At 43.6% G+C, this 20,819-nt stretch overlaps 1 protein-coding gene across 1 annotated transcript in view; it reads right to left on the bottom strand.

The window, feature by feature from the left end:
• Positions 1-215: 215 nt before the first annotated feature.
• Positions 216-20,819, bottom strand: part of tmem168a (transmembrane protein 168a) — a 59,978-nt gene continuing 39,374 nt past the window's right edge. The window contains exons 5-6 of the mRNA XM_084330816.1: positions 11,372-11,649; positions 216-2,312 (exon numbers count right to left, since the gene is read on the bottom strand). Of these exons, the coding sequence (XP_084186942.1) occupies positions 1,762-2,312; positions 11,372-11,649 (829 nt within the window). The 3' untranslated portion in view covers positions 216-1,761. The remainder of the gene's footprint in view (positions 2,313-11,371; positions 11,650-20,819) is intronic.

Here is a 20,819-nt window from a genome sequence, read left to right as displayed (position 1 = left end):
GCACGACAACTCAGTATTTGACAGTCAATTTCACAGCAAGATCCAGTGTGCGCGTCTGTGTGTCCCCCGGGAGCGATGGCTAGTGTAAACATTACTCAAGCCCTCCTGAATACATACATAAGAACTAGCACTCCCAACACACTGTCTTGACTTATTCAATCAATTTATGTAAACAAAAATGGCTTTCAGGGTGCAAGATACAGTAAGACAAAGAGTGTATTGCGATACGGTGTCACATCCAATTGCTAACATCCGTTCTTTGTTTAATCAACGTAGTATTTTCTTATATATATTTTCATATAGTATTGAAATAATAATTATACAAAGATCCCACAACAAATAAAAGGCAAGGCAAAGGCACTTACAAGAAGAATCCATCTTACGGTCCCACACCCACATCCTATCACATACAAAAATAGACATACAGTATAACATAAAAAATCCTTCCCAAAAGAAATACTGCAACAGCAAATTGTACTGTATACATTATATATTAAAAAAGTGATTCACACACCGTTCCAATAAAGTACTGTATCTGAAGTTTTATATTAGGCAAACGTTTTTTTTGTTTTCTTTTAAACTTCCAGCTTATATTAACTACCGGGATCATGAATGAAGAATGCCTGAATTGTACCCATTATGGCTTAACAACAAGGTTATGCCCACTCACTGTAATCATGGCATGTCATCTTCTATGGGTTATTATAATATGCCAATTTACGGTACAAAGTGGGATTTCTGATTGGCTTTTCATCGCCAAATCCGGTTATGAAAAACAAATAATATTCCAGCCAAAAGCTACTTATGAGCCAAATATGGCAAAAATCAATCCATTATGGCAAACTTTCCATAATGTGTTCAGTAACGGGGGGGCAGCTGGGAGGAACTTTACTGTAACAACCGTTCTGAAAATATCCAATCATCCCTTAGTTACTGTTGTGCAACAAGGTTTCAAGATAAGCTCTGCAACCATCTGTTCCAGCCAGCTACCGGCAGAAACAAGAGCCAGCGCTCCAGATGCTCAGGGTCGTAATGTCAGTATTACCACCGTCTAACCTCTCTCTCCATTCAGTCACTTCAGTCTTCAACTACCGTCATGTAGGGCTGACCTCGATTAGTCGACTCATCGATTGAAAAGGAGCCGTAGTCGACTGCCAACCTCTTAGTTGAATGAAAAAAAAAAAAAGAAGAAAAAAAAGATTATAATTTCCGGCCAATCGAAGTAAGACTATACAAATCCTTAGTCGGGGACAGGCCTACTGTGATGTCATACAGTACCAAAGGCTGCTCGCTCTCCATTCAGTCTTCAACTACTGTGATGTCATCATACCAAACGCTTTCTCTCCATTCCTTTTCCCGTCGAGTAGATTTCAACGTGGCGTCAACAGCGCTGCTGCTGGTAGAAGAAGAAGAAGTGCCTGGATTGGTGGATCGCTATGTGAGTCATTATTTTGCACGTCAGTCAGCATGTTGCGATGCCACTCAATTGCAGGGGTAGACTCTGTGTGTGTATTTACGTATGTATATGTGTGTATGTGTGTACTGCATGTGTATATGTGTGTGTGTGTGTGTGTGTGTGTGTGTATGTGTATGTGTATGTGTATGTGTATGTGTGTGTGTGTGTGTGTGTGTGTGTAAGGGCATTATATTTTCTTTGGTATATAAACTCCTCCCACCCCAACTGGTTAACGCTTGCTTAAAAATTAAGCGCAGCCTGAGTCAAAAAGACACATAATTAATTTCCTTCCCCCCCAGATAGTCTCATGAGTGCACCAGTTTGATCCCCTGGCCGGTGTCCAGTATGGACGGAGGGAACCAGGCCAGCTTGCACCTCCGGAAGCAGCGGAGACACACGCCGCACAGCCAGAAGAGGTTGAGCCCGCAGCACCAGTTGGACAGGTGCACCATGGGATAGGTGGCCGTGGGGAAGTGGGTCTTCCAGTGCTTGGCCACGTCGCTCCCGGTGGGCAGGTGGAGGCTGTAGTCGCTCCAGCGCTTGGACACGCCGTACGTGGCCGCCACCGCCCGGCCCCGGTCCGACCACTGGGTGTCGCTGTTGGGGTTGCAGTTGAACTCCACCCACTGGGACGTGAAGTCTCCGAGGCGGGGGCCCTCGCCGGCCTCCGCCTCCACCCCCGACGGGCACAGCTCGGCGCCCTGCACGGCCACGTAGACGCCCTCCGCCCGCCGCACCTCCTTGACCCAGGGCAGGGCGTTCTCCGTGTCCAGCACCAGGATGAGACGGGAGCAGTGGCCCGCGTTCTTCTCCCTCCACCACTCCAGCAGCTGGGCCAGCCGGAGACACTCACCCCCTGTGGAGCGAGAAGAGGGGGGGGGGGGTGAGAGGGAGAGAAGGAACGAGGGATGATGGGAGAGAGAGAGAAAGGAAGAGAGCATAATGAGAGGATGAGTCAGATTATATATCAGATACCATCAATATATATGGTGTGGTAAATCACAAGCCCTTTGAACCTAAACGTGACCCGAGAGTGTGTCTCCTGGGTTGTTTGCTTTGTGCCCCGAGAGGGTGTCTCCTGGGTTGTTTGCTTGTGCCCTGAGAGTGTGTCTCCTGGGTTGTTTGCTTGTGCCCCGAGAGTGTGTCTCCTGGGTTGTTTGCTTGTGCCCTGAGAGTGTGTCTCCTGGGTTGTTTGCTTGTGCCCAGAGAGTGTGTCTCCTGGGTTGTTTGCTTGTGCCCAGAGAGTGTGTCTCCTGGGTTGTTTGCTTGTGCCCAGAGAGTGTGTCCCCTGGGTTGTTTGCTTGTGCCCTGAGAGGGTGTCTCCTGGGTTGTTTGCTTGTGCCCTGAGAGTGTGTCTCCTGGGTTGTTTGCTTGTGCCCCGAGAGTGTGTCTCCTGGGTTGTTTGCTTGTGCCCTGAGAGGGTGTCTCCTGGGTTGTTTGCTTGTGCCCTGAGAGTGTGTCTCCTGGGTTGTTTGCTTGTGCCCTGAGAGTGTGTCTCCTGGGTTGTTTGCTTGTGCCCTGAGAGTGTGTCTCCTGGGTTGTTTGCTTGTGCCCCGAGAGTGTGTCTCCTGGGTTGTTTGCTTGTGCCCTGAGAGGGTGTCTCCTGGGTTGTTTGCTTGTGCCCTGAGAGTGTGTCTCCTGGGTTGTTTGCTTGTGCCCTGAGAGTGTGTCTCCTGGGTTGTTTGCTTGTGCCTCTTACTTTAACTATGCACATATTACGCGGATGAACTCGAGAAGCCTGGCAGGGTCGAACGGAAAGGCGAGCAGCGTTGTTTTTCTAGGTGGCCTTGGTGGATCTAAGCCAATGACACATGCTGTGACGTCCAGTATGTCTCTGCAGGGACAAGCCTCGCAGTATTAAGACAGACGCTACCTCGGCCAGAATGTCAAATCCCCTTACGCTGCCCATTAATCCTCATCTTGTCGTCTTTCATACCTAAGAGTAATTCCGTGGAGCTATAATGTACATGTTCCTGGCATGCTGACAATGGTTTCTGCTCGAGAAAAGTGTTAAATTAATGAAATGACTGGGGGGACCATCGTATTATGCAATAAATTATGCGTTTTATGACGCTGAAAAATCATTGACATTTCTTATATCTAGAGTACTTCATAGAGCCATAATGTACATGTTCTTGGCATGTCGACAATGGTTTTTGCATCATATTATGCAATAAAATATGTGTTTTACGAAGCTGAAATTAAGCGATAATTTCCCTGACATTTGTAAAATTCCCTGACATTCTGTGACCTAGCCAGGGAACTTTCCCCTGACCGGAATAGGACCATGAGTTTTTATTTCTTATTTTTGTCAGACCATTGTTGCAGTGTGGAGTTCGCTCTCCTGATTGGATAAAGTTGGAAGGGATACCAGCAAATGTATTTTCTGTTTACTGCAGAGCGGAAGGACTGGGAGACCCATGTTACTGACCAGACACACACTTACAGCACCTTTAAGAACTGTATGTTGTGTATCAGAATATATTTCAAAAGTGAGTTAGGGCACTATATCTACTATTATATCTAATATATCGATATCTAATCTATATCTAATTACTGTATCTGTGACTATGTTTTATTGAGGTTCTACAGCGTTATCATTTCAGTAGCATATACTCCTGAAAACAAAGTTATACAATCTAGAAAACAAAGCATTATGTACAAGGGGAGGGTTAGCTTGGATTTATATAGCGCCTTTCATGAAACCTCAACAATTCAACAAAAAGAAGCGAAAAAACATGAGCAGAATAAATAATAATAATAACAATAAAGGACAGGGAGATGACTGGAGGCCGTAGGCCTTCGTGAACAAGTGGGTTTTCAGGGCTGTTTTGAAGGAGTCCGTGGCGGAGTGGATCTCAGCCGGGAGAGAGTTCCAGAGGGTGGGGCGGGGGCCACCGCTCTAAAGGTTCTGTCCCCAAAAGTTGGTAGGCGGGTGTGGGGGATAGAGAGCAGCTTCCAGGAGGGGGTGTAGAGGAGGTCAGATAAGTCACACAGCTACTGGGCCCTAATTTATCAATGGTGCGTACGCACAGATATGTGCGTAACCCGTGCGTACGATCATTTCTAAGCAAAGTGTGTGACTTATCAATTTGAACGTGTGCTTGACTTTGTGCGTATATTTACGCACAGCTCTGACCATGCGTACCTCGCGCCCGGCAGGTAGAATATTATTATTGCAACGCGGAAATAAACTTCCGTGCATTAGTTTCAACACTGGCGTGTTCTGTATGACCCGTAATTCATTATAGTTCATTGTAAAATAGCGACAGTAGTGTAATTATAACGTGCTCACGCGCGAACAAGAGGTTGGCCTGCTTGTTTGGCACGGGGGGCAGACGCAGAACACCCACCTCCAAACGCGATTAACATTTTGATCGCCATGGTTAAAATTCATAATTTACCATCCCTCGCCATCTCTATTTGTCTATGGAGAAGTTCCCCTTCTTTGCAGGGCTATAACTTTTTAAATTGTATTGCTAAATTGACATTATCATGGCCCATTCAAGGTCCTATATGTATTGTTCAGAGTGTATCAATGTTATACTTTTTCATTCACATATTCATACTAAAATACGGTCTAAAGTATAAGTATGTTTTTATCGTTTTCTGCAGCTTTCTTCAGAACGTGATTTATAGCCCCAAATGCATTATATTGATGATCAAATACAGTTTGGTAGGAATCAGTGCGAGATAAAAAATTTCAACTGGATGTACTTCTAGGAGTTACTACGTGTCATCTGATGATGACCGAATGGGCGGGGGGTCGTTTATAATTCCGTGGGCAGCGTTAGATTATTCATCCAGTGTGGGTCATATGTTCATCATAGCAGTTTATATGGAACACGTTAGAATATAACGCTACAACTCACCGTGGCTTCCTCGCGCCGCTGGCAGATGAGCGTGGAACAGAATTTTTTCTATTATGGGATGGAGAAATGCCCGATCCATTTCCAGGTTGTATAATAGTATATACGTCCAAATCATGTTGTTTTTTCGAGTTATTTGCACCGATCGATGTTCACTGTGTCAAGACGGAGTCTCTCTAACGATAGCGAGTGCCCGGACAACATATGGATGAGCACTTCCGGTTCAAAGAGTCATTTCCTGTTGGCGATCTGCCGATCGGCCACCAGATGGCGCTCTTGAACCGCTAGAGAGTTGAGTGGAGCTTTGCAGTGTATCTCAGGGCTCCGGAGGGGAAATATGATTTCGATCACAGATTTTTGAAATATTGATATCAAAGACGAGTTACGGCGTCTTCGGCAGAATGAGCATGGCTAGGAATGACGTCTAAACTCGTCATCGGCGATTAAAGTGTTAAATATTGTTTCAAATAAAAAGCGAAATACTATTATTATGTGCGTCATGTTTCCAAATAAGATTGGTCACAACAAAATGCTTTCTACTTCAAATTTGTCTGTTAGAATAGATGACCTCCATTGAAACTTCACTGAGACTAACAGTCTATTTGTGAGCTCCCGCACAGACGTGATAATAATAATAATAATAATAATAATAATAATAATAATAATAATAATAATAATAATAATAATAATAATAATAATAATAGCTTAATTTTATATAGTGCCTTTCAAGAGACCCAAGGTCGCTTTACATAGATAGGGGGGGGGGAATAACAAAGTAACAAACATAGTGGACAGACACAACATATAAATATGATGATGGAATTCAAGTTCAAGTTTGTATTGATCACATATACAGTAGGCAGGCTACACATGGCGTAGGCTACATCATGGCAGTGAGATTCATTGTTCTTGTATATGCTCTCGTATTATTGTTTATATAGGCTACCTAATACCGACATCAAAATAGATTGTATGCCTCTACAAATCATATGCAGGTAAAACATTTACGGAGAACTTTAATCCCTGGGTATTAATCGAACGAAACGAAGAAAAGGCATATTACAGCATGGTTATTAATGACACCAATGGCAAACAGTGGTTAACGGTCTTTATTAGTGTTTTGCTGCCCAGGCAGCAATGGTCTTTAGGAAGTTAATATATATCATATCCAACATCACCGTGTACATGTCTGTCAGCCTGTCGCATATTTCTCCCATAACACGCTTCGCTCGGCTTAGTCCACTTTTCCACATTTAATGGGGGTGTTCATTACCATATAAATATGGTTAATTACGGGCAGTGCTATATGCAAATACTTAAAATCGCGCACGAGCGCGGAGCGTAGAACAAATGGTATTTATCAACACGGAGTGTGCGTACGACCCGTGTACCGTGTAATTGTTGATAAATGAGGGCCCTGGAATCTAAAGTTTTCAAGTGATTTCATAAATCAGTCTGTACACAGGACTGTTGTATTATGAAAGCCCTTTGGTGGCTTGTAATACTAGGTCTCTGTTTGTACTGCGACACAGTACACTATGATTAATAATATAAAAGAAAATTTCTTTCACATACCTATAAGATAATTTACCAGTGGACCATAACACTGGGCAAAGTCATTCTAACCACAGGATCGGGAGAAATTATTGGACTCTGCCAAAACAATTTTAAATCCTCTCAGACGACATCTGCACAATTACCCTCAGAAACACAGGACAGGAAAGTTGCAATTGCCACTTTGACTAGCGGTGTGTGGTGTGATGTCATTACATTCTCCATGATAGCTTTTGTCTGTAGCACAGTGCAGCGATAAAGCATAGAGGGCAAAAAGAAAATAATAAAAGCGAAAGAGCCAGCGGCTGACACCCAGTGAACCTTTGCTTCTCCTTTTCTATTAAGGGAACAAGGGAACTCTGGAGCACTTAGGAAACCTTTTGTACCACAAAACAAACTTATGTTCCATTTCTACCACTAGAATTGCTTTTTATTTATTTAAAAATGTCCCATATACTGTAGTCCTTTTCAACAAGTTAATATAGGTTTTTGAGGTCTTTGAAGTTATTTGCTGTTCTCAACAGGATGTTTCTGTCCCCGTTAACAAGCGAGCCGCTTGTTGTACAAATACGATAATTATTGTACATCTGGCAGTGGTGCACGAGCCTGTACCATTGAACGAAATTCAGATGAACCGGTCAAAGTAGGCGTTGCAGATCAAATACGACTCCAGATCCAGCAATATCATATCAAACCTACCGTTAAAAATGTCTGTCAGAAACATATTTTAGGTTTAACTTTAGGTAGAAACTAGAGTTGTTCCGATACCGATACCAGTATCGGAAAAGCCGCCGATACTGGCTAAAATGCTGGTATCGGTATCGGCGAGTACCCTCTAATGCTGCGCTCCGATACCATATGACGTAATTTATCAACAACACTGTGGTCTGTTGAGTAAGCATTATAAAACAAACGGGTGCTTAATCGATTAAAGTGTCAATGCCATTTGTCATTTTAACAGCAGATACTTTCTTAAATGTCATCGTCCCGACATAGCGGTGTTGACGGGAAGCTCATGGGTTCGCTTGGTGGCTGGTGTTATTAGCATTGAACAGCTAACCGAAAGCTAGCTTTAACATTACCTTGGCTAAAGTTGGGGCTATTCATATAATCCAGCAATAATGGCTGCAGACCTGCAAGCAAAGTACAGCAAGTTGGCAAAGGAGTATTCGTTAAATCACAATGTCACCAGTAACGTTACAGTCTTTTCATATACAGTACCGGCAGCTCATGCTATGCTAACTCAGCTCACGTTGACGTAGTCATTGAGACCACCTCGCGTACACAATTAATGACATGTTGCGGACAGCCATATCGGTGACAATGTTTAGCTTTTAGTGCCAAATGATAAGAGTCTGAGGCGGAGTCTCAAAAGAGAATGTTGAATATTTATTGTGCAAAAATCACAACAGATCCGACTGCTACTGAAACGGAGCCTTGTAGACAGACTGAGTAGGGTATATCTGCAGAGCCAGTGGGTAGCGTGTGCAGCAACGTATAATGTCCGTGTGGATCATTGGAGTAGGGTATATCTGCAGTGCTGAAGCCCCATACTCATTGATTAATGATACTAATACAAATCTATACAATCACCTGTTGTTGAATAAATACCATTACTTTCTAGTTATTACTAAAAAACAGTATATATAAAACAGTATTTGTAAAAAAAAAAAAAAAAAAAATTATATTTATAAAAAATTTATATATCGTTTTTTTTTTTTTTTTTTGTATGCACTGGTATCGGATAAGTATCGGTATCGGCCGATACCCAAAGCTTAGGTATCGGAATCGGATCGGAAAGGAAAAAATGGTATCGGAACATCTCTAGTAGAAACGAGAAGATTTATTAGCAAGCCGCCATTTTGTACAGACATTTCTCCAAGATCTCTTCACACACGTTATCAACTATGTTGATTGTGGCTGCAATTCTGAATGGTAGATAGATTTTACCATCATATCATAAATTTACCATCATAAATAAAAGGTTTGATGATGATGATGATGATGATGATTAATAGGGAGGGTTCTTGTCACAGCTGAAATGCAGAAACTGCACTATAGATATTTCACAATTACTCAGTGTTCTATATAATATAATACATATACTGTATATATTTTCCTTTTTTTAACGTGTAAAATGTACATTCAACCATACTCATACTCATCATAATTACAGACATGCATTTCTTGTGTGTATGTGCCTGTCCCCCAATATGCACAGACAATGAAAATAACCTCCGACATGGTACTGTGTGAGAGGGGGAGAGAGTCAACTTCAGTGTAATTGTACAAAAGTATATTAAAAGGTTGGCAAGAGATTAACGTTGGACTCCATTCAGTTGGATTTGTGACACTGTTTTGATTCCACATAGTAGAAGGGTATGTTTTTGTGAGCCTCTATTTTTCCCCATGTGAGGTTGGACACAATTAGATTGTGTTATTTGCTTTAGAAGTGCCAGGGATCGGGCGGCTGGGTGGCGTAGCGGAGATTGTGCTCGTCACCAATGCAAGAGGCTGCGGTCTCGACTCCCGGAGTCAGCATTGCCTGCGGCTTGGGCCAGTTGTCATACTATCTCAATTGGCGGGTGGAAAGTCGATGGGTGGGGATTGGACGTTGTGGACAGCGACTCCTACAGGTCGGTTGGGTGACGCCTATACAGCAGTCAGGAAGTATCGGGGGCAGCGTGAGCCTCCCACGTGTTACTCCTCGCCACTGAGAGACCGCGCTGTTCAGGTGAAAAGATGCGACAGGCTGCCTCCTCGTGTACCGGCTTCTATCCTCACTACAGCCGACCAGTGGGAGGCATAGTCTAGAAACGTTCAAGACAGGGGAGGGGACAATTGAAGGGGAGAATTGGCGATACGAAATTGGGATGGGAGAAAAATAGAAAATAAGGAGAAAAAGTGGATAAAAAAAAGAAGTGCCAGGGATCCAGGAAATGATCTTTGAGTAATGGAAAATGTTGCTTTTGTCTGTTGTTGTGAGGCATTGAGGTCCATCGTTTGGTTTGAACACTTAAAAAAACAGAAGATGTTTTTAGTGAACCTTAACTCATTGACCGCCGGGGATTAGACGGGTCCCGTTGTAGCTATGCCACGCTTTAAGGATAGGAGTGCGTCACCTTGTTTGTAGAGCTATATCTATATTCTATATTACAGCATATGGGGACAAAACTATGGTCATTTGACAGTGACTTTCTTCCGTCAAATATGCAAAAAAGAGATAATTTTTCCCATGCATACGTTTATGCGTTATCCCGTGGTGAATATAAGTATCATTGGCTCTTGACAAGTGCGCAGTCGTTCAGTATTGACACTACTAAATGAGATGTCATGCTAATATGTCAAAAGAAGCAATATCATAGCTTCAAATGTAAACAAAATCATGGCACCGGGGGGGGGGGGGGGGGGGGGGGATTAATATTGGCAGGTAAAACAAACAGGTGATCAATTAATTGTCAAGTCGTTGGCTGTATAATAGAAGGTTTTTGACTCAAATGAGGTAGTAGAGAAAATAATGTGTCAGTCAACTAGCCAGCTGCTATAAATTATAGATGTTGCAATGTTACACTCTGATGTCAGTTTTTTAGGCTAATTGACTCCCATTGATTGTGTTTTTAAAGATTAACCTTCTGTTTTTAAAGATTCAAGCTTTGAAATTAACTGACCTTGTTAAGTTCAAAACCGCACAAATTATATTCAAAGTAATCAATAACACAGTGCCTAGTAACATTCAGAAAATGTTCACAGACAGAGATGGTAACTCTGTGTTATTAAGAGGGGAAAAAAACTGCTACTGGATCTTTAAGACCCCTGCCTCTGACACCACATGTTACCACCGCTGGCCTAGGTTCAAATCCCAGCAGCACTTTATATCCTCCCCTACTCTCAGCCTTCCTACTCTCTCCAGAAAGAGGGAACGCACTTTATATCCTGTGCCTCTCCTACTACCTCAGCCTTCCTACCGTCTCCCCTACTACCCTCAGCATTCCTACCGTCTCCCCTACTACCCTCAGCCTTCCTACCGTCTCCCCTACTACCCTCAGCCTTCCTACCATCTCCCCTACTACCCTCAGCCTTCCTACCGTCTCCCCTACTACTCTCAGCCTTCCTACCGTCTCCCCTACTACCCTCAGCCTTCCTACCGTCTCCCCTACTACTCTCAGCCTTCCTACCGTCTCCCCTACTACTCTCAGCCTTCCTACCGTCTCCCCTACTACCCTCAGCCTTCCTACCGTCTCCCCTACTACCCTCAGCCTTCCTACCGTCTCCCCTACTACCCTCAGCCTTCCTACCGTCTCCCCTACTACCCTCAGCCTTCCTACCGTCTCCCCTACTACCCTCAGCCTTCCTACCGTCTCCACTACTACTCTCAGCCTTCCTACCGTCTCCCCTACTACCCTCAGCCTTCCTACCGTCTCCCCTACTACCCTCAGCCTTCCTACCGTCTCCACAAAGAAGAAACATGCAAAGGGGGACCAGCCTCACTCACCAGCCACGGCCCAGGCCCCGGTGCCGCGTTGCGTGTGGCCACTGTAGAACACCAGGTAGGTGTCGTGGCGAGGCCCGTCGGCCGTGCGCAGGTCCAGGAAGGTCTTGAGCTTGTTCTGGACGGTCTCCAGGGTCACGCCGCCGGTGGAGTAGTCGCACCCAAAAGTCTGGATCATGTGGTGGGAGAAGAGGCGCTGCACGCTGTTCAGCATCCCCGTGGAGCGCAGGTTCGAGTCCTGCACCTGGTCCGGGGGGAGGAGGGTGGGCTGGCCGTCGGCACTGGAAGGGAGAAAAAGGGAGGAGCGAGATGGTGAGAGAGTCGATTACCCCCCTGAATAAAAAAGAATATCTATATATATATTATAATTTTTTCATTCCATTCCATTCCATTTGGGCTGTGGGGGGTGCTTAATGTCTGAAGGAGTCGACTGAAGGCTTACATGCTGCGAAAGCATGTAATTTGTCCACTGATGGTGGATACATCTTGATATTTGTCTAGTCTAGTGTGTTCATTAGACCGGTGAAATCATCTTTCAGTGCCTCTGTGCCCGTTTTCTTAGAGTTAGCCTCGCTGGTATGCACGCCATTAGCGTTAGCCACGCTTCTACGCCTCTTTGCTTTTGGAAAGAATGATAAAACAATATATATAATAATGTTATACTTTATTTAATTTTTTTAATTTGCATTCGACTAAGAGGTTGGCAGTCGACTCCTTTCGATCGATTAGTCGACTATTGGAGGTCAGCCCTAGTAGAGACAAAGTCACCACAAGGCATCCCTGGTTAAGACGGTTTAGCCACTGCACTGTGAAAGAGGGAGACAGGGGTGGACGAGGGGGACGAGTGAAATAAATGGATAGGTTTGACTCCTCAAAACTGCTCTATGGGTGATGGAACAATCTGCACGGTCCAGGATACAACACCCAAGACAAGTGGGAAGATGAGAGACGAGGAAGAGGAGATGACTTGAGTGTGAGCGGTACCCTAGTAGTACCTGCAGAGAAGAGACGAGAAGAGAGTTTAAAGTTAAAAGAAAAGAGAGAGAGAGAGAGATAAAGTAGAATGGAGCAGAGAATGAGCTAGAACAAGAAAGGATGAATGGAAATTGAGGTGAAAAGGAGGTGAGGGCAGAGATGTGATAATGAGGTGTGTGTGTGTGCGCGCGCATGTGCGTAGAAAGCACGCCACTGCCATTTGCAGTCCTTGCAAACTGAATGCAAAAGAGGCTCAGACTGTCAATGAGAGGTGGAGGTTAAAGCAGAGATCCATCTGCTGCATTGGACAGACACACACACACACACACATACAGACACACACACACATACATACACACACACAGACACGTATACAAACAGCCAAGACTACCGACCATCCTTTTCTTTTTTTAATCCACAGCCTGTGGTATTATTCATGTCGGGGCTGATTGTCAAAGTCATACTTCACTCCTATAGACATGCACTTAACTCAGCTGTCATATCAGCTCCACACAACCACTATCACCTTCAAGCAGACCTTGAACAGGTGTGGACCGTGAGCGTTTATTTATCGTGTCTGAGCGACGCATTGATTTTCATATATGTATGCTGCTGGTTGTTGAGACCTCTGGCTGGTTGAAAGCCACTGAGGGCATATCTCATGGTAGTTTTCTATGCCAATAATGAATGGCTGAGCATTTTAGTACACCATGTAATGTACTAATACCACTAACTACAATGTGTTAGTATTAGCGTAACACGTTCAGTGATGTATTTCTCTACGTCATTATGAATGAGAGCTTGCTCTCAATGATCCTTTGAGATTAAATAAAGTGTGAGCGAGTGAGTGAGTGAGTGAGTGAGTGAGTGAGTGAGTGAGTGAGTGAGTGAGTGAGTGAGTGAGTGAACTGCTGCCAGCAGCTGGAGAACAAATGGCGGCAGAACTTGAGAACTATTAGAAATGTCTGACTCTTAACCACTACACCCTGCACGGACTGTAACGTATAATATGACCATGAACAGGGCATACAGACCCTCATCGGCACCTTTGTTCATACTTTGTTTAATTTTCTCATCATTTATATTCAGATACAATTTTATTGGCTATATTTATTGTCATTTTATTCTATTACCCTGCTGATACCAGTACAATACCAGCAAAATGTACTGTGTAGGTGTCATTTTTTATCCACAATTTAAATTTGACAGACAAGTGAACTCAGTGGTAAAGGCATGTTTTTTCCAACTACGCACCATTGCCAAACTCAAAGCCCTTCTCTCCCCTGCAGACCTTCAGAGAGTCATCCACGCCTTCATTTCATCTAGATTAGACTACTGCAACTCCCTCTATATAGGCATTAACCAGTCTTCCCTGTCCCGCTTACAACTGGTACAAAACACTGCTGCCAGACTGTTGACCGGAACCCGCAAGAGAGACCACATCACCCCTGTCCTTGCCTCCCTTCATTGGCTTCCAGTACGCTACAGGATGGATTTTAAGGTTCTCCTATTTGTTTTTAAAGCCCTTAACACTTTCAGTGCCAGCCATGCGGGGCGCTAAAGGGCTCCGTATGCCAGCGTCCACTTCAATGATAGAGCTCTCATATTTGCAAACGCATAAACTATGTCTTAAATTATGGCTGTGTGTAGAGCTGCCACGATAACCGCATAACCGCGGTATCGCCCACCGCAGAGTTAGGCTGAATACCGCATCACTGCTGTTTTTTATAATAATAATAAAGTAGCGCCCAGACGTTGGGCTTGCGGCTCTGCAGATATACCCTACTCGGTTCCAAGCGACCCTATTGGGTAGAAGTGGTACCAGAAAAGTCAAGTGAAACACTGCAGACCACTGATTGGTCAGAAGAGACGCGTCACACGTTGGAGCCTCCTGCACAAAAGCAGAAAGCCGCCATCTTTACTGCCTCGCTAAGGATGCATTTCATTCAGGATTTGTTTGCAACAGCACCAAGTGAAATAAACAAAAAAGGATGGATTCACTGTGTATTCTGCCTCATTTATTGATGAAACAAAACCGACATCAACCCAATTTACCACCGAGCGGAGAGTTTAGTGTCACAACAAGATCGCTGATGTGTTAAGCTTGTTGTTGTTAGCCTAATACTAACGCTAACGTCAGCAGATATACACAAGAGGTAACGTTAAACCCGGGTTGCTTGGTAGAATAGACACAATGAGAGGTAACGTTAGCTTTAGCAGAATAGACACAACGAGAGTCTGGTTAATGTTGTTATTGATTGATTGATTGATTGAAACTGTGTTAAACTCTGGCTTGCTGCAAGCCCTCGGACATAGCTATGCTCACAGAGCTTTCAGTGTACACAAGCGGCCCCGCCTGCATCCCCACAAGGAGACAAACGGAGTAGTACCTGCAGTGGAAAAGGAACGAAGTACCAGGTACCTAAAGCGGGTCGAGTCGAGTAGGTGCAGTGGAAAAGCGCCATTAGACTAGAGGCAGGCTATGTACCCATGTACATGTCAAAATACTTCCCAAAGGTCAGTGAATACCACGATCACAACACCAGAGGGAGCTCCACAAATCATGTAAAACCCAGATTCGGCTCAAACAAGGGACTAAACACGTTTCGCAATTATGCCACATCGATGTGGAACGCCCTACCTAAAGCTGTAAAGGAATGTGAATCACTACCCACTTTCAAAAACACTCTCAAAAAACACCTACGGGAGACTGCAATTCGAAACTGGCCCCTACAAATGTCCTAACCTAGCTGTACAGTAAATTACCAAGTAAGGCTTTGTCAGTATTCCAATGTACAGTGTAAAATGTGTGTGTGTCCCCTACCCAACCCCCCCCCCCCCCCCCCCACCTCCAATGTACAGAGTACACATATACTATCGATAATCTAGCGTTTATTTGAAAACGATTCATGACATGGCCGAACAATGACAACGTTCTAGAATATTCCAGTAAAAGGCGATTATCATGGAATGTGTTGTTCCAACAACACTTATTCCAACACCAGGTCCCTCAGGTCAGCCGATCAGAGGCTCCTGACAGTCGGAGGTCTAACCTCAAGCTCAGGGGGGGGCGTGCCTTTGCTGTCGCAGCCCCTGAACTGTGGAACAGCATCCCCACCTCCATTAGGCTCGCCCCCTCGATAGATGCCTTCAAATCTAGGCTCAAAACCCACTTCTACCTACTAGCCTTTCCCGTTCACTGACTCATGCCCTGTTTTCCTGTGTTTGCCTGTGTGCCCTCCCATAAAACGGAGTGTGATTGTTGTCAATATGTATCTATGTGGTATCAACCCTCTGTACAGCACTTTGGTTGACACGTGTCATGTTAAATGTGCTATATAAATAAATCGGATTGATTGATTGATTGATTGATGGGAGTACAGGCCGGATAAGTACTCCACTGTTCCCCAAGGCTCTAAAAAGGCCTGAGAACAGTTTTAAATGTATCTTATTCTATACCAGAACAAACTGGATCTCAGGGCGATTTGACTGAATGAGATTGAGACTTTACAGACGCAACATATGACAACGGTAACCGCCTTTTGGGCGTGAACAACCATTACCTAATCACTATATTGATCAATCAGTTGTCAGTACGTATCAAAAGCTAAACTACTTTATGGGAGTGGTTTACGTGTAGAAAACCTGCTGTCAGTCACTGCTCATCACTTCATTCTGCATACCCATGCGTTTGAATCACAGATCTGTAACCTTAACTGTGTGAATTAGAATAAACCATCCTTTGTTATATTCTGACTGTGTCTCGATTTTATAATAACCACCTGTGTGTGTCCACTCCTGTTCCTGTTCACCTTTACAGCAATCAGCGCTTTCACAGTATACAGTGAAGAGTATCTGTGCATCACATCTTTACAGTATATTTAGAGTGAGACCCTATGTGCCCATGTTTCAGTATGGGTGGGGGCCCCAGTGGGAATTGAATCCCTGACCCTGGCAGTGTTAGTTCCATGCTCAGAGCACCAAGCTCTCTATCCATTCAGCTACACAGTAAAGCTGGGTGAGTTGGTCAAACCATAATATCACAATATTATTTCTTATTTTTGATGGTATAACAATATTTGTCTGTATGAGTTTTTTTCTTCCCAGCGCAGTACAAGTACAGTGTGATCTACTTGATGCAGTTTTTCAATAATACAATTATCGTGGTGCTTTTTCACTCAAAAGGGTACATTTGGTAAAAATCCATACCTGGTATGGATCCATGACAGTATATCTTAAAAAGAAAAATCACCTTTCCTGTGTTTTGCATTGTTTTTACAGAATGAGGGGTTGCCCCAACACTGAGAAAATGTAAAATAATATATTTTCATTTACATTATGTGCATTGTGCCTTTCCTGCAGTTCAGCTGTGACAAGAGCCCTCCCTCTTGAAACAAGCCAGAATTGCAGCCACAATCGCTGTAGTTAGTAAGACTTTGTGTATGACCTTGTGTATAGGGAGGTGTAGTGGTTACGTCATTTTAGTTTTTTCTTGTTCCACCCTCTGTCCAACGCAATGTATTTCCCCATTGCCCATTTCTAAATCGTCTTGTTTAAAACAAATAAAGCATGGACATTTGCATAGTGTACCTTTCTGTATTCAACCACAATCTATAGCTCAACATGAAAATATTCGCAATTAATCGTAAAGGTAGCAAAATAACAATGTTTTCGTTCACTGGGAAACTACACTGCCATTTTGGCGCTGCTGACTGACGTCACCACATCGTAGACTCCTGGCTTTAGTCGCAGACCTAGGATCAGATTTCCCTTACATTCCATAAGCTTAACAATTCGTACAATGGGAAAATAACTGACCCTGAATCTGTGGCTAGTATCTCTCTGGCGATCATAACCATTCATCTCTAAAGCCATTTTTAAAACCGTTACCTATTTGTATTTATATTTTAAATCGTATAACGTTATTTCGCTGCATATTAAATCACTGTAAATACTAATGTAAATCATTGTTTCGTTGTACATAGTGTATAGTTTATAACGTTATTGTTTTTTACGTAACGTTAGTAGCTACTAGCTAGCTAGCTTGCTAACCAGCATTCCCGAAACTCCTCTACATGGCCCGATTTAAAAAGGTTCTCTCCTCTTTGTATACTTTTGTCCTCACCAACAAAGTATTGTGCCAGGGAACTTATGGACACGACAGTAGACATTGCTAACGTCTAGTATGTTAACTTTAGCTAGGTAACATTAGCTAGCATGGTATCAGCTGGCCGTGACGTGTATTAGGCGACAACACTGAACGACAACACTCCTGCCGTACTGCCTGGTGGTAAGTGTAGTTCTTTTTTAACGACAAATTTAAAACCTTATAACTACCTTTATTTCAACCAAAAATGCTTAAACAATAATGTTAGTGGTAGAATGGAACTCATTTTGTGCAAACATTTTAGCTTTTCCATTTCCAGAATTGTTACAATAGCCGATAATCCATTTTCCCAATGATGAATCCCTATACGGGTGGAACAACCAGTGACGTCAGACTACACCTCCCTATAGTGTGTGTGAAGAAATGTAACCTAAAAGATGTTTCTGACAACATGTCTAAAGGTAAGATTGCTATGCTATTGCTGCACCTTGAGTCATATTTAATCTACAACGTTGACTCTGAAAGTTAGATCCGAATTGGGTTCCAACGTTACAGGCTCCTGCAAACACTCATTCATCCCCACAGACATTACGCTCCTCACCTCAGGGAAAACCAGGTAGTTTGAGTATGTACAGTAGGACTACTTGTAGGATGATTTTTATGTTGATTTCTGATTATATTGTTGCCGCTGGATGCTGTGCTGGTCATAGTAAGCGGGTGACTGACAGGACAGTCATCATTGTATTGTTCCGATGTTTATGCTTGTTCATTGATGCATTGCTGCAGAGTGTGTTACTGTTACTATTGTGATGTCACGTTTTTTTTTATTTTTTGCACTTCTGTGGGGGGAAATAAAGTTGAACTTGAACTTCTTCCTCTAGGCCTATAGTGAATAATACATATGTCAGGTACAGCACTGGAACTCACAATAGTGTGGCGTTAAAAACAAAAGAAAGTATGTATGAATGCCGCCAGCTTCCTGGGCAGGGAATGTATCGTTTCATCCACCGGCGGCTACCGTGGTCGTCACTTCGAAAATGCACACCAGTCACATTCATTATTTTAGCACAAGATCATTTTCTGAATACAAAACATGATGCCTGGTTACCTTCTTGCCAAAGAATGAACACGCCGCTCACAGCCAGAATTCACTAGCGTTTGGATGATGTCTGTGTTAATTTCCTTCCCTACAGCTTAACAAGCACGAAGTAGGAAGGTGACACTTTAGCCGAGGTCTGAATACTAAAACGGCGTGACTCAGTATTACAAGATGAACCACACCGACTCCGTTAGATCAGGGCTCCAAAATGAACGGCGTCCAGACGCTCCAGGGGCCGTAAAAACAAATCGACTTTGAACGCCCATATTTGTCATTCAGGGCCCTTCAGGGACGATGAGAGTAAAGCCTGTTGTTGGCGAGCCTGCGGTCTGCTGTTGTTAAAGTAAACTTACATCGACAGCTGGTCATAGTGGATAAAGAAAACCGATATTTAAATGAAGTGAAACGCAATATTTTCTTCACCGACGCTCGTATACTGTACACATGATGACGGGTCAACGTTTGTGCAGCAGTAGAGTAATGTTAAAGGGGAACTATCTTATAAATGGCCTTTTTGAGTGTTTAGCATTGTTTCCTAGCTATGTGAACTTATATTAATATGATCTATGTCTCTAATTCTCATGTTGGCGCATTCTTCCAATTCTCCTCTCACAATATTCACCCTCACTGAACTGAGTCATCTGAAAATGTGCTGATTTGTGATGTCAGAAAGACACCGCTGCATGATAATGGAGAGGTACAAGATGAGCTGCACACAGTGGTTGGAGCCCAGGCTCAAAACGGCTTAAGATCTTAAGGTAGAAAAATGCTGTTTTTGAGGACTTGATTAAAAATACAAAACAATAAATAAAAAAAAAAAAAAAAAATTATAGAGGTGTTCCATAGACTCACAGGAATTGTGTAAAAGTGCCCAAAATAGTGAAAGAAATAGTAAAATAGTTCCCCTTTAATGACCCGCAAAAACCTGTGGGCAACAGCACCTGCCATGAGAGAGGAGAGCACAGCTGAACAGGACACTGCAGGGTGAGCCTCTTGACAATCTACTACCGTAAGCAATTGATTTAATGATTATAAAACATAGCCAACATTTGCTATAAGGGTTACATTTACTAATGGGCTAGATCCATCAAGCTAAACTAGAGATAACGTTATGGATATAGTGGATTTGCAGGTCTGAATCTCCGCTCTATCAGGTATCAAAGTACTTGTAGCAGAGTTATTGAGAGTGAATCCATGCGGACAGGGTAGCACTCATCCGTGTTCTGATTGGCATGTGAGAGAGAGAGTCCCCCGTGAAGATGGACTTGCACAAATAATGTTATTATTTTGACAAGTAACGTTTGATCTTAGATTGGCTATACAGTTGTAGCCCTTAGGACTCTCTCCACTGTGGCGTGGGGGCGCCGCGTGTCACAGTGTTAACGGTATTTCAACCAGTAGGGGGCGCTCGGCTCGAGTTACACTGGTGATTATAACAGGCGGCTGTTAATGTCGGGACAGGCCGTCGGAACCTTCTTTTATAACTAAAGCACTTCCAAGGGGGGTGGGGGGGGACTTTCCAGGCCAAGCATATAAAGCTGATTTGATTCATTTAGGACAGGTATTGTAACCTGGACACTCGCAATGGATATATTTGTGGACCGCAAATTACATCACGCCATAAATCCATCTCTACAGGCTGTATGAATTAATGTTGCGTTTTTTTTTTTTTACATGTAGCTTGTAAACTGAGTCTGTCAAAAAACACTGCTGACTCGAACACAAAGGAGTAGAAAGTGGGAAGTCCAGCTTTCTGGAATGAAACCCTACAGATGTACATTCAATACATTCAATAACAAAAGGCTTGACATGGCACCAAAAGGCATCTCCTTTTGTGTACTTGCTGGGCTGCTACTTGTGCCCCCTGCATAGATTGCAAATTGTGAAACATTTGCATATCCTTCTTTTAACTGTACATATTCTCAACCGTTATTTGCACTTGAAACCCGTAGGCCAGGGGTCGGCAATAGGTGGCCAGCCAATAATTTCTGGCCCGTCAGTTTATTTTTATTTTGTGTGTGTGCGTTCATGTGTGCTTGTATGTGGATGAATCAGTATTGAGTGTTCTGATGGCCTGGGGGAAGAAGCTGAGTCTGAGTCTCTCTGTTTTCGCTGCATGAATGCGGAGGCGCTTGCCTGACCGCAGCAGTTTGAACAGGCTGTTGTTGGGGTGATGAGGGTCCTTCATTATTCTACAGGCTCTGGATCTGCACCTCCTGGTGTATAAGTCCTGTAGGGGTGGTAGACAGTGCAATACCCGTAGTACGCTC

Source organism: Notolepis coatsorum (genome assembly GCF_963971535.1).
Source record: "Notolepis coatsorum genome assembly, chromosome: 15".
Taxonomy (NCBI): Eukaryota; Metazoa; Chordata; class Actinopteri; order Aulopiformes; family Paralepididae; genus Notolepis; species Notolepis coatsorum.
This window is presented reverse-complemented; position numbering and strand designations above follow the sequence as displayed.